The 25,518-nt window shown below is 37.7% G+C and overlaps 1 protein-coding gene across 2 annotated transcripts in view; it reads left to right on the top strand.

The window, feature by feature from the left end:
* abi3bpb (ABI family, member 3 (NESH) binding protein b) overlaps positions 1–22,248 on the top strand; it is a 34,289-nt gene extending 12,041 nt beyond the window's left edge. Inside the window, exons 3-24 of one of the 2 annotated variants that reach the window (XM_085399558.1) lie at positions 2,412–2,480; positions 2,563–2,695; positions 4,793–4,974; positions 5,187–5,242; positions 5,882–5,906; positions 6,275–6,355; positions 6,755–6,829; positions 9,407–9,610; positions 10,766–10,843; positions 11,309–11,500; positions 12,400–12,465; positions 14,479–14,565; positions 16,061–16,129; positions 16,239–16,364; positions 16,864–16,953; positions 17,113–17,322; positions 17,480–17,585; positions 18,693–18,772; positions 19,398–19,427; positions 19,514–19,672; positions 19,759–19,881; positions 20,553–22,248. In XM_085399558.1, coding sequence (XP_085255684.1) covers positions 2,412–2,480; positions 2,563–2,695; positions 4,793–4,974; positions 5,187–5,242; positions 5,882–5,906; positions 6,275–6,355; positions 6,755–6,829; positions 9,407–9,610; positions 10,766–10,843; positions 11,309–11,500; positions 12,400–12,465; positions 14,479–14,565; positions 16,061–16,129; positions 16,239–16,364; positions 16,864–16,953; positions 17,113–17,322; positions 17,480–17,585; positions 18,693–18,772; positions 19,398–19,427; positions 19,514–19,672; positions 19,759–19,881; positions 20,553–20,668 — 2,357 coding nt within the window. In that variant the 3' untranslated portion in view covers positions 20,669–22,248. The remainder of the gene's footprint in view (positions 1–2,411; positions 2,481–2,562; positions 2,696–4,792; positions 4,975–5,186; positions 5,243–5,881; positions 5,907–6,274; positions 6,356–6,754; positions 6,830–9,406; positions 9,611–10,765; positions 10,844–11,308; positions 11,501–12,399; positions 12,466–14,478; positions 14,566–16,060; positions 16,130–16,238; positions 16,365–16,863; positions 16,954–17,112; positions 17,323–17,479; positions 17,586–18,692; positions 18,773–19,397; positions 19,428–19,513; positions 19,673–19,758; positions 19,882–20,552) is intronic. The other variant, XM_085399556.1, reaches the window with a different exon arrangement.
* The last annotated feature ends 3,270 nt before the right edge of the window (positions 22,249–25,518 follow it).

The raw sequence follows: 25,518 nt of genomic DNA, 5'->3' as shown, positions 1-25,518 counted from the left end.
GATTTATTTATATCTTTTCCATATGGGTTTGTACCTTGTTCAAACTGTGCAATATCTGGCTGAGGTTTGGTGGACAGCTCACCACACATCCAAACATCTTCAGATTATTTGATTTGAATAATTCAGATCTAAGTGTTTCTTCCTTTCTTGGCATTATGAGACATGCTGAGTTCATGTGCTGCTGGGAAAATCAGGTATCCCATTCTTCCATGTCATGTTTACTTTCCTCACTGTGGGAAAATTAAATCCAGCAGACAGATGATAAACACATATAAACAGTTAGATACAGGAGGATCTTGGAGCTCCTCTGGGAGAATTTTAATTTAATCTCCTTCTTCATTTTCACCACTCATCTCTCATCACTGCCACTTCTGCCTCAAGGTCATGTCATGTCAGTTTGACGATCTGGGCGGGACTGTGGTATCAGAACTGCTCTTAAACATTTCCTGCGGTGTTTACCTTCCTGTTTAAAAACCCTCAATGGAGGATCATCCATCAGCAGATCCAGGAGGACTGCAACCGCAGTGTTGACTCTTTAAATCCGATGCTGCCGGTGGTTTCGGGGTTTTGGTTTTTTTAGCCACATGAGACACAAACATGGCTTCATGACGACTCAGGGATACTTCACCATTTCCTCTGCAGGCAAACTGTTGCTGTTTCAATTTAAACTTTACTGCACGAGAGTGGAGAAACAGTAGCACTGTATGGTGTTAAAAACATCTGAATTTTGGCTCAAGTTTGGAGGATGGTTTGGTAAATACAGACAAATCCTTAATCTGTTTAGGGCATGTGATAGATGGGGCCATTTGGGGGGTGGGACATGTTTACACCTGTAGAGATGAATACAGTCTCCTCTCAAACCAACAAAGACACTGGTTTGTTTTTGGAAAAAAAGTTAAACATCACTCAGTCCAGAGAACTGTCAGAAAACGCTGTAATTTTAAATGAAGTCATTTGAATGAGGAGATTGTGATAAAGAAGCATTTCATCAGCTGACAGCGGCTTTGTTAGATGCTACAGAACATCGTGATACAGGAAGAAATTACCATATTGATCGCACAGATGGCTGAAATATTAATCAAATATGAGGAGCTGAGTTATTGATCACAAAAATCAGGCGATATTTGCAGAGTAAATGTGCTCAGTTTGACAGTGAGGCGTTCCTCCCCCATAACTGGTCATAAATAAAAAAGCTGAATGGTGTCCAGGCTAAAGGCAGGAAGAAACAGCAGCTGCTTTAACAGTCATTCATCATTTAAAAAGGTCTCCAGAGAGGTTTAATAAGTGAGGGTGGAACTTTTACTTTCACACTGATGACTGAGTGAAACTCAGAGAGCTCAGTCATCAGGAGGAGTTCAAAGGTCACTAAGAAAGGAACAATGATTTTCAGTGTAGGCTTACAAATGATTTTGACCTGTAATTTTTATTCTTTAAAACCACTTCATAGCTGTTTTACAAAACTTTGTTGTTATTTTATAAGACTTTCTGGTGCGTTCACCTAGTTGTTTTGCAGTTTTGTAGCTATTTTTACATCATAACTGTTTTATCATAACTTTTGTAATACTTTTTTTTTTTTTTACACCTCTTTAAAACTCTTTGTAGCTTTTGTGATTTTATATTTTGTAGTGTTTTATGATACATATAGTGCCGTAGTTATGTGTGCTGAATATAATATCAGTGAGTTCTCAGTGATTCCCAGACATTTACAAAAGTTTCTTTATTTTTACGGGGATCTAGGCCAATGTTCCTGTATGTAAGCCACACTTTGCACTGTTAAATTGACTAAAGAAAGTCAGACTAAGAGATGAGTTTGTGCTGGAAAAGGAAACCGTGCATGTGGGTGAGAACAGAAAAAATGACAGATAAACACAAAAAGGTTGAGGCTGAACTCTGGAGTTAAAGACGCAAAGAACAAAAGCAGAAAACATTTGACTTGGATGGAAATCAGATTATTATGAAAGAAGATGTGAGTGTTTTCACATGTGGATGTTTAAACTGCCATCCTTGTATTTCAGCAAAGAAACTCTCTCCTTATCTATAATCATTCACATCTGTGTGTCTACTTTCTGTCCATGTGTGGGAGGAAGGTGGGGGAGGGAGGGGGCAACAATACCCGCCATGACATAATCACCATAAGAGAGTGCAGAATTCCTCACATGTTTCAGCCTCTATGAACTCCCACATGAGATGTTCATGTTTCTGTAGGGAAGGTTGCAACATACTTGCCATGGTAGTTGCAGCAGTACAGGTTGTAACTGTACCACTATTTGAAAAAAAAAAATGGTACTGTCTGCAACTGTGTGTTGTGGTTTTATCCAACTTTGTTGTTGTTGGCTTTTATTCTTCTTTGTCTGCATCATTCTGTTGGGTGTACATCACAAAGCCTGACCTCATTTGACATGTTTTTTCAGATGCAGAACCAAAGTACCTGGTGGCCGTCCAACCAATCCCAGCTAACGATGTGAAGAAACACTGCACAGGTATGCTGGCAGCTACATGTGGGCTTCAAACTGATAAACAGGCCAACACATAGTCTCACTCTGTACTCACTTGTCCCAACAGGTAAAGTGAACCTGGAGAAGCCGCTTCACCTGGTGATTGGTTCTATTAGCCCAACCGCTGTGCTACTGTCCTGGGGAAACTATCTGAAGACACCCTATGAAGGGAACATCATGAACGAATGTCTGGAAGACGGGTGATTAACTTCACTTGTTGTCCCAATGCTGATTGCATGTTTTGTCTAAGCTGTACACTGAGCTCTGTCTCTAAAGCTTTGAGCTTTCAGGGATATTTTAAGGAACAGTTCATAGTCTGGTAAAATATTGCAAATTAATTTTTGGGGTTTACCTTTATGATGAGTAACTTCACATATGTCACAGATTCATCATAAAACCAGTTTTGGTTTAGTGAACATGAAAGCTTTTTACCTCCTCTCATGTATTTTATGTTTTATGGACAACCAGAAAGCCCTGTTCCAAAGCTCGACGTTACTCAGAGACAAATCACCTTCAACCAATCAAGATGATAAATTACAACCCTGAAATCTCCACTGCTGTTGAGCTTGAACTGTCCCAGTGTGTTGAGTGATATTACACCGACTGAGACTCACCAATGCTCTTTTCCATCACCCCTTGATCTCTGCTGCCTCTAATAATACATATTTTTCCTTCCCTGTCAAACAAGTTGGAGGAGCCATTGGAAAGCCTGACCTAGGCGTCCTCTGCCACTCTGGGCGTCTTATTAAAACCTAATGTCAGCTCCATCTGTGGAGGGTTTGGCTGCTGCCTCAGATTTTTGGATCCCTGCTCTGAAAAACAGAACTTGAAGGAGTGAAAGTGGAGATTGGCTTTGTGGTCGCCAGAATTAACAACACCTAATGGACAAAGTTGTTTCCACACTGAGGTCACGGTGGATACAGGCAGCCAGAGAGAAACCGCACGGCATGAAGACGCTGGTACTGGATTGTGTATGTCATCCATATGTCGTACCACTGGGACACTTCGATGCTTTCTGAAACCTTCAGCCTTGTGATCAGGGAAACTTTGACAAGATGCAGCCGAACACATCTTGCACAGTCTACGAAGCAGACCTGCAACCACAGTCATCAGTGATTTAGTTTTGTTTACTTCTGCATAACCCAGTTTTTCTACCTATGAATCTCAGACATTATGGCTCCTTATATAGTTTCAAATCCCTTTAATATCAACTAGACACAAAATTATAGTGTATTTAAAGTGGGTCAAAGTCTATTAAATGTAAAAGCTGCACTTTGAAAGCACATTCTTTTTGTTCTGCAGCTCTAAATGGGCTCTTTAAGCATCTCTCTGATTTTAGTTTTGAAAGTTCAAAGCATTATTTCACTTAACAGCAATGTATAAAAACAGTTGGTCAGATATTAGTACAATTTCAAACTGCTTAAGTAAGATAGTGGCCATAGTTTTGGATTGCATATGAACTTTATATCAGTGTCACACAAGTTCCTGTTAATACCTGCCTCTTTAACAAAGAGCAGCCAAAGCAAAGACTTACAGGGGAGTTTGTTCCATTATTTGGGACACCATCTGGCAGTTTGTCCTCAGTCTGTAACTATAAGCATTTTGTTATTTTAATAGCTAATTTAAAAAAAGGTAAAATAAATAAAAAACTATTTTTGTGATTCCCTAAACTGTGGTAAGTGCTGGTTAGCCAAAGATTTATTTATGTACAGTACACTTTCAATGGATACAAATACACACCAGTTGTAATTTGTAGACAAACATGTACATTTTTTACACAGCTGTATCTGTAGGTAATTTTTATTCCTATCCTTGATAAAAATCTTTACCATAATGGTATTATGGCATTAATTTTTTTCAAATACTTGGCTTGCTATTTGTGTTTATCACAATATAAACCTAAAATATGAGGAGCTTGAGTCACTCCTCCAGAAATGTGTGATACTGTCAGCCTAATTAACCCATTTCTTTGTATTTTTTCGAATTAGGCAGCTGGTTGCTAACATGTTTAGATCAGCTGCTTTACCTGTTTCCTCTGGGTAAATTACAAAGATAACCTTTGTGTTTTATAAAAGTTAATGAATGTAAGCATGGCCAAATCGATGTATTGCTGAAACACAACCAAGCTATTGAGAATTTAAAAAAAAAACAAAAACCCAAAAAACCCATTACATATAAGCATATGAAGTTAAAATACAATGGACCAAAAATAGAACTCTGAGGAGCTCCAAGGGCAGTTTTCAGACAATCTAACCACCTTGCTGTTGGTAAAGGCATTTTTCCTTTTTCTCCATCAGATTCTACACTATCCGCTACAGAGAGAGAAACAGGAATTGGATCTACCAGACATGCCCAACAAGCGACACAGTCATTGATAACCTGAAACCCAACACGCCTTATGAGTTTGGCATCCGCTCCAACAAGGATGACCGCAGTGGCACATGGAGCAAACCGGTCATCCACAACACCAGCATGGGCAGTAAGGAGTTACTTACGTACTTGTCACCACTGGAATCATAAAGGCTCAAGCTAAAGAAAACATCAAGCCTTGATTTTGATGTTAAGAAAAAGTTTACAATCTCTTCCAAGAAAAGTTTTTATTATCATTTTTTTTTGCAAAGCAATGGCTAATCGATCTTTAATAATAATAATGATTAATTTTACTGCTTTTTCTCTGCACTTTTTTCACAGATAAAAATAGACAGAAATCATACAAGCCACGTAACAGTCCTCCAGTCAAGCTGGGGGTAAGTAACCTGCTGTACTGTAACAAAGCAAATGCTACTACATCTGCGATGTAAATGTGATGACCTTTAAAATTTTTAAATCATGGATACATGTAGAATAGACTGCTTCAAACTTTATATTTACTTAAATACCTCAAAATGTACTTGAAAAATATTTAATGAAGTAAATAATAACATGAACAAACTATGCTGCGCTTACTTTATGTGACATTAATAACATTTTTTACTGTTTGCTTTTGTATAATTATGGCTATTTATTATGGTTAAATTCTAAAACATCAAAAAATGTGCCATATTTTTAATTTGTGTATTTGTTTTTGGTCAGTAAGCTTACTTCATATTTAATGTAAAGTATTATGGCAATGAATATGCAAAAAAGGTTTTCTTAAATTAATAAAACTTGAAGAAAGAAAATAGGAAGATATACAAAAACATTGTAAATAAAATTAAAGGTGAAGATAATAAGTCTTCATTAAAGGAAAATTACCTCTGGGTTTCCACAGAATTTAAAGGTTGAGGTCAAATTTTTCAAAGCAGTGCATCACGAGCTTAGGAGTCCTTGTGTTTATGTATATTTGATTTAAACATGTCTAAAGTTGACATTCTTTGTTCTTTCTTTTTTTTTTCTTTTACAAACAGACGCCCCTCTTTGCTCCTCGTTATGGTAAGATTTATGATTTTGTCTTTAATTAATATATAGTCTGTTCAGTCATTATCTCTTCCTGGCATGATTTGTGGAATCTGTTTGACTTCAGTTTAGGTATGTACAGTCAGTAATGTGTTCTCATAGGCCACCACAACAAAACAGGTTCAGGCTGGTTCGAAACACTCACACTTTGCAGTAGGAAAAAAACAACAACTTCCAATTATCCTGAAGTTCAAGCCAAAAGCTTTATGCACCAAATATAATAGCTGCTCATCTTTCTGAAAACATCAGTCTTGTATTGTGCACTTAGACATCTGTCTGCTGAACTGCTCATGCTGAACCATTTCATTGTTTTTCTTTTAACATCTTTGTTGACTTGTTTGCAGCCCTCCACAACGGAACGGGCCCTCGAACACCTCCTTTGTTCAAAAACCCAGGGTTCCCTGGAGCTCCACGCACGTCCTTTGGTGATTACCGCTCTTTCTTTCTTTTCTCCCTGTCTGCATACTTTTACTTTTCTTCCTCTCTGGGCAACAGAGAAGTTTCTCACACAGCACAAAAGCTTCCTTAAAGGGTTCCACTGATGGAAAACAGGCACCAAAATGCAGTTTCAATCCTCACATTGCAGATGTGAGAAAGTGAGAAAGCAAATAATAGTAATACCAACATTCTTTAAATGTTAGAAAAGTAAGAAATTCACAGCACTAAAGGATGTTGAAGATTTGTTTATAAAAAGCCTCATCAGTCTAACCCAATGGCTGCTTTTCCCAAACTAGGTTTCACAAAGAATTGATTGTCTCTCCAACCCTATCCTCTTTAATTTTGACATTTTTCCTCTTATAAACCCACCGTGTTATTTCCAACAGCACCTCCCGAGAGCCAGCAGGAAACTATCCCTGTGCCTGGCTCTTCTGAGCCCAAATTTCCTCACGTGTCCCCGGGTAACGAAACAGACGCTCTTTTATTCTTTAATCATCAGCTTCACTCATTTGCAGTCCATCTTTACCTGCTTCGCCTGAGCCTGTGGTGCACCTGGGAGGGGTGGAGGTGGGGTGTGCAGCTATTGAGATTGGCTGCATGTTAGCATGTCTTAAGCCCAGTTAGAAAGTCAAAACAAGGCGAGGAAATGATGTCCCTGGAGATCAGTAAGTTCCCCTTGGCCTGCCCATTCCAAAAGTAGCTGCAGCTCATTTTTTCAAACCACACTGCTGAAATGTATATGACAGCCATCATGCTTCAGCATTCATCATCAATTTTCTTTTCTCCTTTCAGCTGCTTTCTTTGATCAATGATATTTCTCTTTCTTAGACTTTTCAATTAATACCTGATATTTTTTACCTCTGAGAGGTACAAGGGCTCAACATTACAGCATTATCATTAAATATGTAGATTATATTCAAACCATCAGCTATTTAAAGTAAACCAGTTTCAGTCAGAACTCCTCCATTCCTCTGTCATCCTTCTTGTCTGTCTGTCCAGCTGTCCCCATCCTACTTGTTGCAAGTCACCGCTCTCTTCAGTCAGTCTGCATGTCAGGAGTGCATGTCAGCCAGTTCAGACGCAGACGTGGTTGGAATTTCCCATCCAGGAAAGCCAACACAAGTCGTTCTGCAAAATCCTCCCAAAGTACAATGTCTTCAAACTTTTCTGTATTTCTCTGAGGTACGAGATTATAGGGAACAAAATCAAATTCTTTAGGCATCTGTTTGAAAATAAACAAATCTTGTGGAATCTAGGGCTGGGTATCTGGTATGAAACCAGAGATTTCTAATTGGTTTTAACAGAAATATTAGATCTTGATCTACAACAGGAAAATGCTGGCTAAATACAATGGTGTGAAAAAGTATTTGCTCCTTTCCTGATCTTCTGTTTTTTTTGTATGTTTGTCACACGTCAATGTTTCAGATCATCCCAAAAGAACTCAATATTAGACACAGATAACACAAGTAAACACAAAAAACAGTTTCTGAATGAAGGTGTTTATTATTAAGGGGGGGGGGGGGGGGGGGGGGGGGGACAACAACAAAAAAAAACTGCATGTGCAAAAGTGATTTCCTGCTAAACCTAATAGCTGGAACAAGCAGCAGCAAGTGGAGTCAAGCATTTGCGATAACTGGCAATCAGTCTTTTACAGCACTGTGGAGGAATTTTGGCTTACCCCTCTTTGCAGAATTCTTGTAATTCAGCCACATTGGAGGGTTTTTGAGCAATACCTGCCTCTGTAAGGTCATGCCACAGCATCTCAGTCAGATTGAGGTCAGGACTTTGACTAGGCCACTCCAAAATCTCCATTTTGTTTTTATTAAGAGGTGGACTTGCTGGTGTGTTTTGAATGGTTGTCCTGTTGCAGAAACCAAGTATGTTATAGCATTCTCCTTCAGGATATTTTAGTAGAGAGCAGAATTCATGGTTCCTTTTACCATAGCAAGTCTTCCAGTTCCTGAAGCAGCAAAACATCCCTAGACCATCACACTACCACCACCATTTTTAATGATGGTATAAAGTTCCTTTTCTGAAATACTGTGTTACTTTACATCATATTTAATGGCATACACACCTTCCAAAAAGCTCAGCTTTTATTTTGTCACTCCACAGAGTATTTTCCCAAAAGTCTTGGGGATCAGAAAGATGTTTTCTAGCAACACTTAGACAATCCTTCATGCTCTTTAGCTCAGCAGTGGTCTTGGAACTCTGTCATGCAGGCCATTTTGCCCAGTCTCTTTCTCATGGTGGAGTCATGAACACTAACCTTAACTGAGGCAAGTGAGGCCTGCAGTTGTTTAGATGTTGTTATGGTGTCTTTTGTGACCTCTTGAATGAGTCGTCGGTGTGCTTTTGGGGTAATTTTGTTTGGCCGGCAACTCCTGCGAAGGTTCACAGCTGTTTAATGTTTTTGCATTTGTGGATAATAGCTCTCACTGTGGTTTGCTGGAGTCCCACAGCTTTAGAAATGGCTTTATAATGTTTTCCAAACTGAGAGATCTCAATTAATTTGTTTCTCATTTGTTCCTGGATTTCCTTGGATTGCATCATAATGTATGACATTGAGGATGTTTTGGTCTATTCCACTCTGTCAGGCGGGTGCTATTTAAGTGACTTCTTAAACCTGTGTTTAAAAACTGCATTCTGTGTTTTGCCTAATATTGACAGTTTTTGATGATCTCATACATTTAAGTGTGACAAACATAAAAAAGAACAGAAATCAGGAAGAGGGCAAACACTTTTTCACACTACTGCATATCACCAACCAATAAGCCAGTGAGGACCCTTCATTATGAACATGTTTTATTTAGTATCAAATGAAGTATCTATACCATGTCCTATCCTGACAGAAAAGCTAAACAACTTTCCAGTTTTGAAAGACATGTATCTGATGACTTGAATTTCTCCAGAGTTGCTGGATGAAATTAGTCAAAATGCATGTCTATTTTATTTTATATCATAGTGTACACATCGTGCAAAAACAAACACTGACCAGTTTCCTATGACCTCAGTACCTCTCTTCTCTTTCATCCCAGAAAAAGGAAACACAATTAGAAACAACAACACCCAACCAGCGGATATTCCCACTCCTGCCCTCCCCAAACTTCTGTCCACCAAAGCCCCCCATGCCAACATCACAGCCGTCCTTCTTACTAAGTTAGCCTCCAGAGGTGACTCCAGTCATGTGCAAACCACTAAGGCACCCACTAGTGCACCTGAGAAGCCTCGTAACCCCACTGGTAATTCCTCCTTACAATCTTTTTTTTGTCTTTCTTTCTTTTTTTTGTCTGTGACATAATCATTACGTTTTAGAAAACATACAGTTTTATCATAGTCAGCTTTGGTTGAAAAATATCTGTCTTGTCTATCCATGTCGCTTAATACTTAAAAATGTTCTAGACTCAGTGTATGGTGTCCATGAATATAAAAGCATCATCTGCAAATAGTTTCACTGCATTTGCCATATTCTGTCCCAAAAATGCCAAATGTTCTTTTCAAAAGTTGGCTTCTTCTAAAAAATCCTCTTTCTGCTTCTGTGAGATGTTGTATCTCTCAATATCTAAGCCTTTTGGGGGTGTAAGTAATGCAATGTTGTTCTTCAAAAATGAGTATGAACATAGTTAACAATGTTCTGTGTTTAATTTTTCTTTTCACCAAATGAATCAGTGTATTTTCTTTTCTTTTTAAACTGTGTGGGCCCACAAAAATAAGAGTTTCATCCAACAGTTGAACTTTACAAAGAAATGTAGCACACTCAGCTGCTGTCAACAAAGTACTTTTTAAAAAATGTATAGATCTTAAAATCTTTTTATCACACATTACCTAAGGTGTTGAAAATAATCATAGCAGTTCTACAAAATTGGTTGGTTTTAAATGTATTTTTTTAGACAGCTGAGACATAACTGACTGAATACTTACTTTTATTTAGATTTAATTTCTGCCTCCGTAAACTGCTCATTTGAGGTCAAAGGGCCCTGGCGACTGTTACTATATCACCCTGTTACCAAGGCAAGTGCCAGATGTACTTTGCACTATGTGAAAAGATCTGGTACCAGGAGTTGGTGGACTATTGGCTAAAGACAGCACATCCTACACTGGTCACATACATTTTTTTAGGTTCTACACCACCTTTGTAAGATTTTGAGGAAAGAGCTCGTGATAAGTCTTCATAGTCAAATCCTACTTCTTAAATGCACTTTGAATCCAAATGTAACCGAGGCTTTAAAAAGTCTTGCCATTCGTGTCTTACCTTCTCAACAGTCAGTTCTGCTTGGCAAACTTTAAGAAGAATATTTACATTTTCAGGTTTTAATTTGACAGGATGCAGACCATCTCTCAAACTGAAAAAGGCCTTCATTTTTTTTTTAGTGTTCAACCTTCTTTTTTTCATACAGCTGTTGGCAAATCACAGGACGGCTCATCACTGCTGAGATCAGCACTGGCCAATGAGCGGGCCAAAACTAACACATGGGGTAATAACAACCTCACAAACAGCTTCCTTCATCTTGCAATCAAAAGCAACCTTGCTATGTCTGTCTGCTGTTAATTTGCAATCATCTCTTTCCCTTGAGCTTCCAGGCAGCTTCCAGTGAAATTAGTGCTAAAGGTTTTTTTCCACAGGAATGGCTGCTCAATCCAGGAGTATCACCTTCACGCACATTTCATCTGGTGTTTGCATGCAGCACACAATCTTCCAGTTATCAAAATTCATCAGCATCTTCGATGACTGGTTTTTCAAGATTGTGAGCGCTTAAAGAATCATCTTGGTCCCATCATGCTCATTTGTTTATTTATTCCATAAATTCAATGACATCAGATTTAATGGTCCATCACTAACGATGCTGCACAGGGCTGCTGCAAGCTCGCTTGTCTGCCAACACAGATAAAGGTCAGATCAGACTGTAACACAGGCCGTGCAACTGTTTTTGATCTTTTAGGTCAAGGAAACAAAAGAAATCTCACTCCATCGCTGCCCTTGCAGCCCTACAACCCAGCAGCTACCACAGTTACCGGATCCATGAGGCCTGCATCGAGAAACCCTCTCTTTCCCTTCTCTAATGGCTTCAGACAGCCCCACTCCCCCTCCTCTAGATCGAGTAACTCATCCCCAACTTCAGGGAAACTTGGGGGTAATCCTCCTTGTACCTGTTTCTTTTATGTTCACTTTGCTGCTTTGCTGTCTTTTACTGTCCAAGGGGAAAATGTTTTGATAGGCTAAGCCATGAAATATATCTAATTTCAAGTACTCAAGTTTAAGTTTGACTTTTCTTTTCAAGTCAAATGCAAATTGGAAAAATACTTACAGGCTTATTGATTATATTTCTCTCTTGTTCTAGATTCTAAAATCAAGTCGATAAAAATTGATACCAAAAAGAACTGAAATATCAAATATACCTACTATTTAGGTTGTAGAATCTTGAGATATTCTAATCAACGCTGATTGGTTTTGCCTCTTGTGGACTCATTATCTTCCAGTTTCCCATCTATTGTTACTGTCTGAGACATTTTGGGGGCTTTTGCAATGGTTTTCTATGCCACTATTCTTTCAATTTTAAGAAAGAATTTCTTATGTGTCTCAACACTGTTTCGCATCTCATCACCCCTCAACACAATTTTACTTTTGCCTTTTTTCTGATTAAATGCTGTGAAACTTCATTTTTGTTAACTGTTAGCTGCTAAATGAACCTTTCAGGTGAACAACCAAACAAGTCCGTTAAAAGCTTTGGCTAAAAGTTTAATAGATCAACTAGTGGGATTTTATATTGCTTCCAGAATAAATAATGCACATTAAGGTTTATCTTTGGTTCATAACTGATCCATGACAAGAATTAAGGAATTCTGTACAGTTAAGGAAATGGACAAAAGTTGGGGAAAAATGGGAAAAGTAGGTGTTCCAAATAGTCAAGACAAGTAAAAAAAAAAGAAGATTTATTTGGTTAGAAAAGGACTTGGTTGATTGTCCTCTCATCAGGTTCAGTTTTCAGAGACAGTTTCTTTCCCTTCATAACACTTAGTTTTCTCCCAACAGTAAATGGACAACCACACCGGGGCATTTCCCCACCTAAACCGGCCATATGGTCCCGACCTCGATTGGGTAAAAAAGACCTTGTTTGTCTTTCTGTGTTTCATCATTAACCCTTCACTCGCTTTTGCAGCATTTTCACCTCCACTGCAGCTCTTGTTGGTGTTTTTTGTGTCCCTCCATTTTTTATTAATACTTTAATGTCCATGCACTATTCATCCATCCATCCATCCACCTGTTTGTCCACCATTGGTCTGTCCATCTGTGTTGTCTTTTTGTCCCACATTCGCTGCCTCAAGCCAGTTTTGAGCAAAGCTTCAGTCAGAGAGATTTAACTAATCAAGACGCTGCACATGGTTGATTATGTGAGTTGGTTACTTAAGCTCAGCAGCTGATTGTGTCCCTCTGTGTTCTACAAGTTGTTGGTGGTGGGGAGTGTTTAACCATCTGGTTTAAGGTTGTGGTTGGGGAAACTGTAGCAAATTCAGAGACCTGAGACCTCTTCAACTCTTTGGGTGCTGGGCTAAAAACCATTTCACTGCTTCACTGTTTCACTGCTTTGCTCTAATAACCATGTAGAATATTTCACAAAAAGTTTTAATTATTCCTTAGAACCAGTTTAAAAACATTAAACTCTGACCAGTTTGAAATAATGTATATTTTCTTGGATGAACTCCATCTGCAGATGAAAATGGTCAGATAATACACTAAGGTCACTGAAAAAGTTTGTTTGTGGATGTATGTTTAAAGATTGTGTTTTACAAAAGTATTGAATAATTAAGCTATTTGTTGTCTGCAGGGTTGACTATTGATTTTTTTAAACTTTGGCCATTTCCCCAGAATTCAAACTTTTTTATGCTACTGCACAGTTTTTGCAGTTTTTGGGAACATTAGCATGATGTTTTTTTGTTTTGTTTTTAAAAAAAAAAAAGCTGTGTGTAGTTTAAATAGTGTTTCCAGAGTTATAATCTAAAGAAAATAGTCTGTTATCTGCTGAAAATGATAAAAATTGACAGAAAATAACCTGTCAAGATTATTATCAAGAGCTACAAATTGATTCGAATCCTTTTTCTGAAACTGGCCTTTTAAGTTTATAGAGAAATATCTAAAAATATACATATAAGGCATCAATGTTATTGGGAGTGTTGTTACTCTTTTAGTTAAAGTAATGCTTCTAAAATGTAACTTAGTTAATGAGAGCTGGTGTAGCGTGTTATTGCTGGCTCAGACCTGCCTACACTTGTTGAGCTTTACTCTGTACATTGATATAGTAGTAGTTATAATAGTTGCTATATGGGCTCTCTCTCAAACTCAATACCATTATTTTATTTGTAGTGTTTGGTTTACTTTCTGATGATTTGGAGTAGTTTCCAACCCAACTAGGAAAGAAAATAGTAATTTTGCTCCAACAATTACTTTAATAGGCTTAACAAGTTGTTGGCGCAAACTGGCTGCAATATTTATTTGGAATAGGAACTAACGTACCAATGAAAGAAAAATATTAGAAAACTTTTTTTTTCATTTGTTTTTTAGGAGAATAAGCATACATATTTTTTTTTGTACCAGCAAAAGTGTTTTTAAGTGTATAGAAGTTATTCTAGTAATACCTTCAGCAGAGGTTAAACTCTCTGCAGTGACTTTCAAGCATCAGAAAATTCAATAGAATTTGAAGTCTTTCATAAGCAGCTAAAAAAAGAGGGTGATATGGGTTATGAGAACTTTCACTTTAGATTCAGTTGTATTATGAGTTAGGCCACCCTCAGAACCCATCTGACAATTGAAACCCGGTCAGATCACAGTTTACAAAAGTTTATAGTGAATTATACAGTTAATGATTTACATTGTGCATGGTGTCATGGTGGGCATGGTCTTCCTGTCCAGTATGCATGAGCTGGTTTTGGTGTCATCAGTTTTCTAGTTTTGATGTTTTGTCTTTTGTATTTTAACACCCAGAAACCACTGATCTATGACTTTTTGACAGAAACTTAAAAATACAAAACCGAAAAATGGCCAAGGCATCTCAGGGCTTTATTTCAGTATTGAATACAAACTCCAGTTTTAATCGCAGTGCCTCTCCTGCTGCAGTGAACAACTCATTGCTGGAGGAAAAGAAGTCTGAACTCCCTGAAGTGTTTGGTCGTTCGGGTCCCACGACAGAAGAGTGGGTTTATGGTTGGTAACGGCATGAATTTCATTTGTCTGCACCCAAAACTTGCCCATGCCGTGTGCTGACTGCCGCTCCAGTTGCTCTACATCGTTAAGACTGCATGGTTTGGTGGTGTTACATGTCCAGAAACAAATCTTTAGAAGGACCATGAAGGAAAATACTGGCCGTCAGCTTGAAAGTTTTGGCCAAAGGCTTTGGAAAGTATGCGCTCCCCTGATCGTTAGCTTACTTTTACAGAACCTCACTTTGCAGAGCTTTGCGCTTTTTCTCACCACAGAAATTAAAGGAGGAGACTGTTTCTAATTAGCCTGTGATGAACCTGGCATCTCGACTGGACCTTTGGTATTATTTTAAAAAAGTTCTGTCCAGGGTCCAAATGCTTCAGCTTGTGCTTCTTGCCTGATTGCGAGTGCGATGAGCTTCAGACATCTTGCTGCAGAGATGCCGTGTTTAGAAAACCCTCACGCGAACCAGGACAGCATGGCGTGCATTGGACAGTTTTCATCAGAATGTGGAAACCTCTGTTTGATTTTTATTTTAGAATTATTTGTGTGAAAAAAATCATACCAATATGTATTTATTCTAGTTCTGTATTGTAATCACGAGGCATTTCTGAACATAGGCTATAATTATAGCACAGTTTCCACTCTGACCTTCCAATATAATGATCCTTTGAGAACACTGTACCTCTTGTGGTTTCTTGACAAGCCTCCTAATTTATGTCCAAGAATAATACAAGGTTTATCCAAGTAAGCAAAATATCTCTATGAAGCTTAAACAATTTTAGCCAAACTTCATGTCAAACAACAGCAAACATTCATACAGGCAGCCCATCATACATATTTACATGCAACTGATTGAAAGGAATGCATCTGTGTTGTTTCATGTTACGAGCTAACATGTTTCAGGACTCCATCATCTTTCATGTTCCTGGCTTTGCATTTATTCTATTTAGTTTTGGAACCGAGTCAATTCCTTGATTGTGAAGAATTTGGCTTCTGCTTAAATAAGAGGAAAGGGGGCAGGGGTGGGGTGTAATTGGCTGCAGGTTCTGGACTTTAGTCAGAAAAACACAAAAGATCTTGTGGGATTACAAGGAATTGTTCATGTTTTAAGGTTCATTTGGCATTTGGAAATGGGTAGGGAGTTCTACCTTAGCTGAAAAAATATATATTTCAAGAGATTAGACAGCACCTGGCTAGAAAATAGATCCAAATTGGCTGTTAAAGCTTTATTTTTGCCTTATGTAAAGCAATACTGTCCACAGACTACAGAACAGGCCTGAATCTGATCTAAAACAGAGACATTCCCATCATGTAATACTTTAGAAAATTATTGCAGCACTTTATATGAATAGTAGTAAAATAAATTTGAAATGACTGTACATGAAAGAGACCCTTTAATACAAAAAGTCACAAGTGCAGAGATGGTTTAGATCAGGACAGTAAAATAAAGGCTGATAAGGTGGTTGTAACAAGATAATGTTTTTGTTTCTTTCAGGATCTCCTGCTCGTCCAGCAATACAGATCAACAAGAAGCCAAATTTGGTTGGAAAACCTGGAGAAACGGGTAGGAACTCAATAAGAAAAACAATGAACTTTGTCTACACCCTTGTTTAACTGCGACATTTATAGTTTTCTGAAGGTTGAACTGTTTTTGTTTACATATTTTCCATCAGACAAAGTTAACAACTTCAAACAGAATGATAAACTGCCTGTCCTGAAACCCAAAGTACCAGCAGTGACCGCCAAGCCGATCAAACAAGAACGGAAACAGACCACAACTGCAACACCAACTACTACTGGTACAAAGATTTCCACTTGGCAATCAAGTAGTAGTCATCAGCCCAGTTTCGTCCAGTTTACCACATGCAAACTGCAATTTAAGACAATTTTCTCCTGCTTATTTTGAAATGTTTTGCTAGTTTAACCAAATGCATGTGACCAATGATTGAACATGAAGTCTATTTACAATATGCTGCCAAATGGGGCCTTGCTGGGCACTTTAAAAGTTTTCATGTCAGTCACTGCTTTCTTTGAATAAAGCTTTTGGAAAATATAATATTTTTTAACTATATACTCACTCCCAAAAGAAACCCACAAAAACAAAACAAAGAAAAAAATATTTTCATGGACATGCACAATATGCACAAAATATCACAAACCAGCTTACAAGAAGTAGACATACCTTCTTGTAATATTTTGCTTTGTTTACAAAAAATGTTGCACATAGAAGGAAGGTCATTTTGTTCCAGAAGGTTTATTCTTGAAATTAGACAATTTGTGTTGTGTTTCTTCTTTCAGCACCTCGACAGGAGTCATGGGAGGAGTCAGATCTTTTTAAATCACAGCCATCCTCTGAGATTGACGCCATGGGCAAAAAACGTTACGTAGGTAAGCTGAAATGGTCACTTTAGCAGGACATTGGGTTTTACCATATAGCGATACAGACATCAAAACAAGCATTTTTTGTTCCAGCTCCAATTACATATACAAAGTGAACCTCAAACCCCAGTGATACTTATGCTTTACATTCATGTTCTCTTTCTACAGCACCTCATGTCATCTACAAAACTGGAAAGAAACCAGATGAGCCTTGCTCTATTACCTCTTCCCTCAACTACTTTCCCGAAGATGAACCCAGTGAGACAAATGTGACATCACCACCAAAGACTCCACCCTCCAACCTCACTGTGGTGACAGTGGAGGGATGCCCATCTTTCATCATCTTGGACTGGGAGAAGACTGACAATGAAACCACTGGTACTTATTAGCTGAATTTTTATTGCAGCAGCCCAACAAAAAACTGAATGAAATTGAAACTCTTTGGTGACTAACCTATAACACTCCTATGGTGGTTTTAGCTGTGTTCTATCACGATTCTGTTGGTCATGTCCTAATTCTGTCATCCTCTTCTCAGAGTACGAAGTCATCTCCACTGCTAAAGGCCCAGATGGAGAACAGGTTTCCATCCTGACTACAAACCAGACTCACACTGCCGTAGAGAACCTCAAACCTGAGAGCAGGTAAGTTCTACCTAAATTAGTTTTCTTTCTTCAACTTTACTTTTCATGAAGTTGAAGTCAAAGTCAATTTCTAAATTGTAGAATTTGAGATTGGAAATCGACCAGCCTTGTGTACCATGTGCAAATTTTCACAGCCTAGCATCAAGGGTTATCTACAGATTTATTTACCATGATTTCATGTTATGAGATTGATTTGCTGTGTAGCCAAGAGAACCAGTCAATTTGTCGGCTACACAGAAGAAAGAGAAGACATGAAAAATGTGAAAACACTCCAAACCAAACCAGGTCATTACAATAAAGCAGGTTTATACATATTAATCTCTGGATGTTAAGTGTTTCTGCAACTCAGATCTGACTGAACATCTGCTGGTTGGCGTTGCAGCCATTTCATTCAGCTGTTCAAACAGCCCAAGTTAGTTGAGCCCAGTAAAATAAGCAGAGCATCTGTTACGCTTGCTGACGCTTTAACGAGCCGCGATGTGGGAAAGCTATTTGGTGTGAAGGAAGGTGGTTAGAAATTAAGTCTGGCCAATTGCAAGTCTGGACTCAAGTAAAACCATATAAAAATAAAGAGCTGTGAGCAGAGGTCATGGTTTTCACTGTCATGCACGGGTTGCATGATGTTTGTGACTGTCCAAGCTTATAAAACCTGTTTTAACAGTCAGTTGTGTAACTTTGATACAGTATAAAAGAACAGAAAACAATAGTTGTTGTATTGTTTTTTTAGTGACCTAGAGGAAATGGTTAAGGAGAAATCCTTTGTTACAGTAAAATCACCATTATTAACAAGTAGCTTCAAAGTAATTTGTTAATAATTCCTTAAAAGTGTATAATCAATAAAAAATAAAGGTAGTCTATCCAGAGAAATGTAGTATTAGAATATATTGGTACTTTAACTGGGCTGAGCTGATGTCTTTATTTTATTTCCTACTTTACTTTGATAAATTATAGTTCTTAAAAAGATTTTGCAATATAGTTCATACCTAAGTAAGTTCTGCATTTTCTTGTACTTTGTGGCATCTGAGTTTGCTGTGTCATCTTTGAAAAGTTATGACTCTATTCCTGATTATGTATTATTGTAATGCTATATTTCCCCCCATTTTTTAGTTACGAGTTCAAGGTGAAGCCAAGGAATGAGCTGGGCTCAGGTCCTCCCAGTGAGCCAGTTACCTTCAACACAGAGTCAGGTACATTCCTGCTCAACTGCCTGTCTTTAGAGAATGCACAAGCCAAAGCAGTTGCAGTCAAACTGAAACTCCAGGACCTCTCTGTGACTTCAAATGTTTTAAACAACAAGTAGAAATGCTCCAAACTTTCCGCTCATCAGTTAAGACTAATGTTCACCCTCAGCGGCAGCTACTGTTTCTGCCCATTTCAAATTCACTTAGCAGGAATTGCAACTCATTGCAGATGTATAATTAATTATCGCTATTGCATGAAGGTAATTTCCTGCTAGAAATTTATCATAATGTGAGACTTGAGACTTCACTCCTGATTGCCTACAAAATACAATTAATCAGTTATGCAGTCATCCATAACTGGACTTTACTGATAGAATTACTAACAAGTCATTGATTTAGTTGTTTTTTAAATGCTGACATCCAGGATATTGATTTTTTCAAACATTGCACGAGTGAATTGATATCCTATATTTCAAACACAGAGAAATAATTAAATGTTCTGCTTCACTGATCTAGATGATGATGAAAGTTGCTGCTCACGTTATAAGAAGGCACTCCTGCATCAATGTGCAGTATCAGTTATGCTTTCTTTATATAAGCTGTTAAGACCCTGTTGTTATTCTTTCCTTAGCGGACCCCAGAGTGAGTGAGAACGTTTCAGGTAAATTAACATCCACCTTATGTCCACATGGTTATAAGAAAAGCCTTTGTTTAAAGGTAGAAAGTTATATTTATTTTTCTGTACAGGAAAAGATGCTATCTGGACTCAGTTCCCCTTCAAGACAGACTCATACTCTGACTGCCATGGCAAACAGTATGTGAAGAGGACCTGGTACCGCAAGTTTGTTGGTGTACAGCTTTGCAACTCACTTAGGTACAAGATCTACCTGAGTGAAACACTCAACGGTAAGTACAAATGCTGAATTTATTGCCCACTTTAACAGGGAAACTGATCCCAGATCTGATCTGTTTCTCTATATTTCCCCTTATAGGTAAATTCTACAATATTGGAGATCAGACTGGCTTTAGTGAGGATCACTGTCAGTTCGTTGACTCATTCCTGGATGGGCGAACGGGCAGACAGCTCAGAGCTGATCAGCTCCCATCCAGACAAGGTATAAGCTTTATTTCAGTTTTCCTGAATTTTTCCTGAGCTCCTTAGTGAGCATGCATTTTTTGGACATTAAGATCCAGTATACTGCATGATTTGTCTTAAAAAAAATGGAAATTAGTTATACCTGTACTTACATCTCATTTCAATTCAATTCAATTTTATTTATACAGCACCAAATCACAACAACAGTCACCTCAAGGCCCTTTTTATTGTAAGCTAGACCCTACAATAATACATACAGAGAAAAACCCAACAACAATTATAGCACTTTGGCAACATTGGGAAAGAAAAACTCCCTTTTAACTGGAAAAAACCTCCAGAAAAACCAGGCTCAGGGAGGGGCGGCCATCTGCTGTGACCGGTTGGGGTGAGACATAACAGACAAATGTAAAACATTATATTTAAATCCAGTGTGACACCCACTTCATTGTCATTGTCTTTGATGCCCATCTAGAATAAGAGTTCAGAAACCAGAGAGGACATTTTAGAATCTTTTAGTTTTTCCATTTCCTTTAGAATCACAATCATTTATTTAGTATTAGATGTCTGTACATTTTTATTACAATAAATAGGAAATTCTGCTGCTCTTAATCGGGTGCTTTGATACAAATTAGATTGAATGTATCAGATTTAAAATATGTTCCTCATCACGTATTGTTCTTTTTTGTCCAGGTTTCTTCAGAGCATTGCGTCAAGAACCTGTCCACTTTGGAGAAATAGGAGGACATTCTCATGTCAACTACGTCTCATGGTATGAGTGTGGAACACCCATTCCTGGCAAATGGTAGACGAACAGTCATCCTCACAGAGGCCTATGATGGGATTTGTTGCCAAAGCTTGGATGGCTAAGCCGTGCCTCTGAATTCTCTCAACCATGTTACTCAGTGCTGTAAAAATGTACAGGATATACTTGTCAGGGACTTTGTAAGGAGAGAGCATTCATCATAAATGATATAGCAACCATGCCTCATTTTTAATATTTATCTAGCAGCAAGGCTAAAGTGATGTTAGAACATGAAGATTCATAGAGGTATCGTTTCTCTGACTCATGCTAGATATATTTTATTTTGTGTTGAAATAATGGGAAGCTGGCTCCCTGGATTACTATTTTCATAACTTGTGAGATGTTATTTATCAAAAAGTCTTTGATTGCATTGCTTCACGAGGGCCACAGATGGGAATTCACAGGAGGTTTTTTTTTTTTTTTTTTTTTTTTTTTTTTTTTTTTAGAAATGCCATAAAAAGTAATTCAAGTGAGAGGTTTTAAAAGATACCATCCTGCTTCACATTCATCCATCGGCAACTGGCAGTCACCCATATCACCAGTCTTTAACCAATGCTTCACTAGTTAGTGTAGCGAATATAGACAGCATCATGAGTGATACATTTACTGGATATCAGCAATAAGAAACCTATTTTAAACATTAAAAGTAAATAATGTATTTGATAATATAAATACCAAATAATGTACTTTCTGCTCTGAAAGGTGCCCCAAAAATACAGTACGGTGATATTTTTCGGGAACTAAGTTAGCATTGTAGGTAACTAATCCAGCTTTGTGAATCTAATGTTCTGTAATTAATTTTCATTATTAATTAATTAATCTGCCAGTTATTTTTGATTAGCCAAATTAGTCATCAAAAATAAAAAAGTAAAAAATAGCCCATCCAATTTCTGAAACACATATTTAGCTTACTGTCATGTAATTCTTATATTTAAGAAGCAGCAAATGTTTTACTTGAAAATAGACAAACAATTAATTGATCATCCATTAACTGATCTATTAATGGAGAAAGAGCTGCGGCTTTTTATCATTGTCCTTTAAAGAAAATATCAAGCTGGCCTGAGTTTTGGTGCTTTAAACTACATTTTTAGGTGAAATGCCTAAAATTCATGCTTTACATGTCAATACGTTGGATGTGTTGACTGAACGCTGAGCTTCGGTGAGAGGCTTCTACACTTGCATTTTGCACAGCAGAAATGTATTTATATGTATATGGAGAGAATGTTTTTTTTTTTTTCAGTACATTTTTGCAGATGCATTTCTCTCACCATGACCAAAAAAACAAAAGGAAAAAGAAAACCAAATGGTACTATAATATGCTCTTCTTTGTCCTTCCTCGTGCTAGAGCATGGTGGGAAACTAATATTGCTGCCTGATTGCAAGTCAAAAGCAGAATTATTTACATTTTAATAACCAAATTACATTTAAAGATTTTATTTCTAGTTAGGTAGGGTTAAAATATTCAAATGGGAAATTAACTTGTTAACTGGTCTTATAGATGGAAACTAATTGCCATCTGATGCCTGGTTAATCACATAAAACATTTCCCTAAATACAGTCTCTTTCTGTATTTTACCAAATTAACTCATTGGAGCCATAGTTGCCCCAGTGGTTTTTCAAGCTCAACAACAGACCCAGTCATGCAGGCCTAGCAACCCATCACATGGCAACCACCAGTTACTAGGGAAAAATATTGGAGATTGGTTGCTGGATGTCACTGGCTGAACCTGGTAACAAAGTAGGTGCTGCTCCAAAAGCCTACAGGACCTATAGATTAGCATGGAAGATACCAACATGCTTGCAAACACTCTTAAAATATTTTCCCTAGCAAGCAGTCTATAGGTCTGTGAGACCTGTGAGCCTAAAGTAGGGGCAGCGATAGCTAGATCAGGAATGCTATGAGTATCTGTTTCCTTGAGTAGCTAGACAACCAGCCTGTATGCAGTCTTCAAAGGAAACCTCAGACACCAGTTTTATTTACTTACACTATTTGTCACAATCAGATAGCTGCGGGAACAATGAGCCATCTGGCTCAGAACTCAGACATTTCAGTCTTTAAAGGGTTTGTATATATCTTCTTATGGAAATTATGCATGAAAATAAATCCTGTTGTATTGTTTGTGATATTTTTAGCAACACATAAGAAAGGCATTAATAACTAAAATTGAAAGATACCATTTTTAACAATTTTTAACGAATGTAAAGTTTCATCAAAACAAATTTAATGACCCAATGAACAACAAAAATGTCTGAGACAAAATCTGATCATAATAACAACATTAGTAAGAAAACAGTAATAGATAACTATAATGTGGCTGAAATGTTCTAATGATGTTCTGATGGCTAGCAAATCCAGAAATATCTGCATTAAACATGCTGTTTACTTAACCAACATCCGGAGATGGCAACTAAGTTAGAAAAAGTAATGGAGTGCCATGATCTGCCCTTCTACGTGTCTTCAAATGGGCATTTCTTTAAGGGCACCTAGTCTGCATTGTCTTACCTGTCATATGAATATAACATTAAGATGCTGAATGTTAATATTCGAGTCACTAGGTTTCAAAGAATGAGGTTCAAGTAATCATTCTAAGCCAAAAGCTCAGCTTTCAAACTACTCTGAGTAGTCAGTACAACCAATACCAGACAGTATAACTCTGTCAACAGGCTTCCAAATGTTGGCCAATCAGAAGAAAGAAGGGGGAATGGAGTTGTTAGAAATGCTTAACAACTCATTTAATGAACTGAGGGGTTCATTAAAAGGAGGGCTTTATGAAGGGCAAATATAAGTATCGATTTTTATTTGAACTGTGAATCATGCAAAGCTACTCTAGTAGAGCCAAGAAAAGAAGCAGAGTGCTGAAAATTAGCAGACTAGGTACCCGTTCAATTAGTTGCAGTGTGTGTTGTAATATAAATTTTCTCCCTGGCAGGAAACAGATTACATGACTGTGGTATCTGAGAGGTGCAGTAATGAAAGTCGCAGATTAGGGCTATTAAAAAGCGCTATACAAATGCAGGCCATTTGCAGGCCATTAACTAAATTGCTAATCTATCTTTATAATACTTAAGGCTGCCGTTAACTTCCTGTCCTTCCACCAGCCTCAAACTTACCTACTGTCACACTAATAATATATGGTGGAGTGATGGAGGCAGAGACAGTAGAGAGCAGTGATATAATACAGCATTAGCGGGGTGTTTTCTGATTCTTCCACATAGTGTTGCACAGTCCTGCTTAGATGCTGTTTCCTGACAATAAAGCAGTGTACTTTGCCTTTACCTTCCAGCTGCAATCCTGACCGCCTTCATTTATAAAGTCCATTATTATAAAGCAGGGATCATTTAAAACAGAGGAGTGCTTTGTAAGGAAAAATAAGAATGTATTGCTGTTGATGTTTTTCTACATACATTTGTTTCTATATTGATTTTTAACAATAAAGAAGTTTTGAGTCCTTTTTAAAAAAAGTGTCTTTATTTACCCTCCACATGCATAAAGCTTTATCAGTTTATTACCTAGAACAGAACCTTATTATGTTTTTCTATTTTCTTAACTACTATTAATTGAATTAATCAATACCTAATTCAGAGTTGTCGAGATTTGGAGACTATCCCAGCTGTCATAGAGTGAGAGGCAGGGTACATCCTGTAAAGATCACTAATCGGTTGAAGTAAAATAATAAATTTAACCCATATTTCCTAACTCAGGACACAGGAAATGTGTTTCGTTGAAGATGAGAGATGAAAATATCAACAACAGTCACATCCATTATGTTTAAATTGGGAAATGCTCACAGGGATTAATCAGAGAGTCAGACAGGATGGAAAGGAAGTGTTTCTCTTCAGCTGTCTTCAATTGCTCATCTCCAGCCTCTTTACAGCTGAAAATTAGAAGTTGGTGAGTATCAAAGTAAACGCCTGTGACTGTAAGGAGGGAGTAAACGCCACTTAATGTTAACACAAATAAAAATCTGTTCTAAAAAATTTCAGTTCACACAAGCACTGAAATCCACCTTTAGTCACAGACAAGATTAAATTTTTGCCTTTTGAAGATGATCAAACAAGTTTAAAGAATCTTAGACATTAATTTTCTGCTTAAGCAACTTCTTGAAATGAGCTTATCAACCTGTAGCATTTCAGTCTGGTGATTAAGTTTGATCACTATACTCAAAGACACAATAGTCTATATCAATACCTACAGGGAGTGCAGAATTATTAGGCAAATGAGTATTTTGTCCACATCATCCTCTTCAGGCATGTTGTCTTACTCCAAGCTGTATAGGCTCGAAAGCCTACTACCAATTAAGCATATTAGGTGATGTGCATCTCTGTAATGAGAAGGGTTGTGGTCTAATGACATCAACACCCTATATCAGGTGTGCATAATTATTAGGCAACGTCCTTTCCTTTGGCAAAATGGGTCAAAAGAAGGACTTGCCAGGCTCAGAAAAGTCAAAAATAGTGAGATATCTTGCAGAGGGATGCAGCAGTCTCAAAATTGCAATGCTTATGAAGCGTGATCATCGAACAATCAAGCGTTTCATTCAAAATAGTCAACAGGGTCGCAAGAAGCGTGTGGAAAAACCAAGGCGCAAAATAACTGCCCATGAACTGAGAAAAGTCAAGCGTGCAGCTGCCAAGATGCCACTTGCCACCAGTTTGGCCATATTTCAGAGCTGCAACATCACTGGAGTGCCCAAAAGCACAAGGTGTGCAATACTCAGAGACATGGCCAAGGTAAGAAAGGCTGAAAGACGACCACCACTGAACAAGACACACAAGCTGAAATGTCAAGACTGGGCCAAGAAATATCTCAAGACTGGTTTTTCTAAGGTTTTATGGACTGATGAAATGAGAGTG

The sequence above is a fragment of the Rhamphochromis longiceps genome, linkage group LG23 (assembly GCF_057381845.1).
Source record: "Rhamphochromis longiceps isolate RC_006_pf linkage group LG23, R_longiceps_female_GT1.1, whole genome shotgun sequence".
In the NCBI taxonomy this organism is placed as follows: Eukaryota; Metazoa; Chordata; class Actinopteri; order Cichliformes; family Cichlidae; genus Rhamphochromis; species Rhamphochromis longiceps.
The sequence above is the reverse complement of the archived record's forward strand: the minus strand, read 5'-3'. Positions and strand labels throughout refer to the sequence as shown.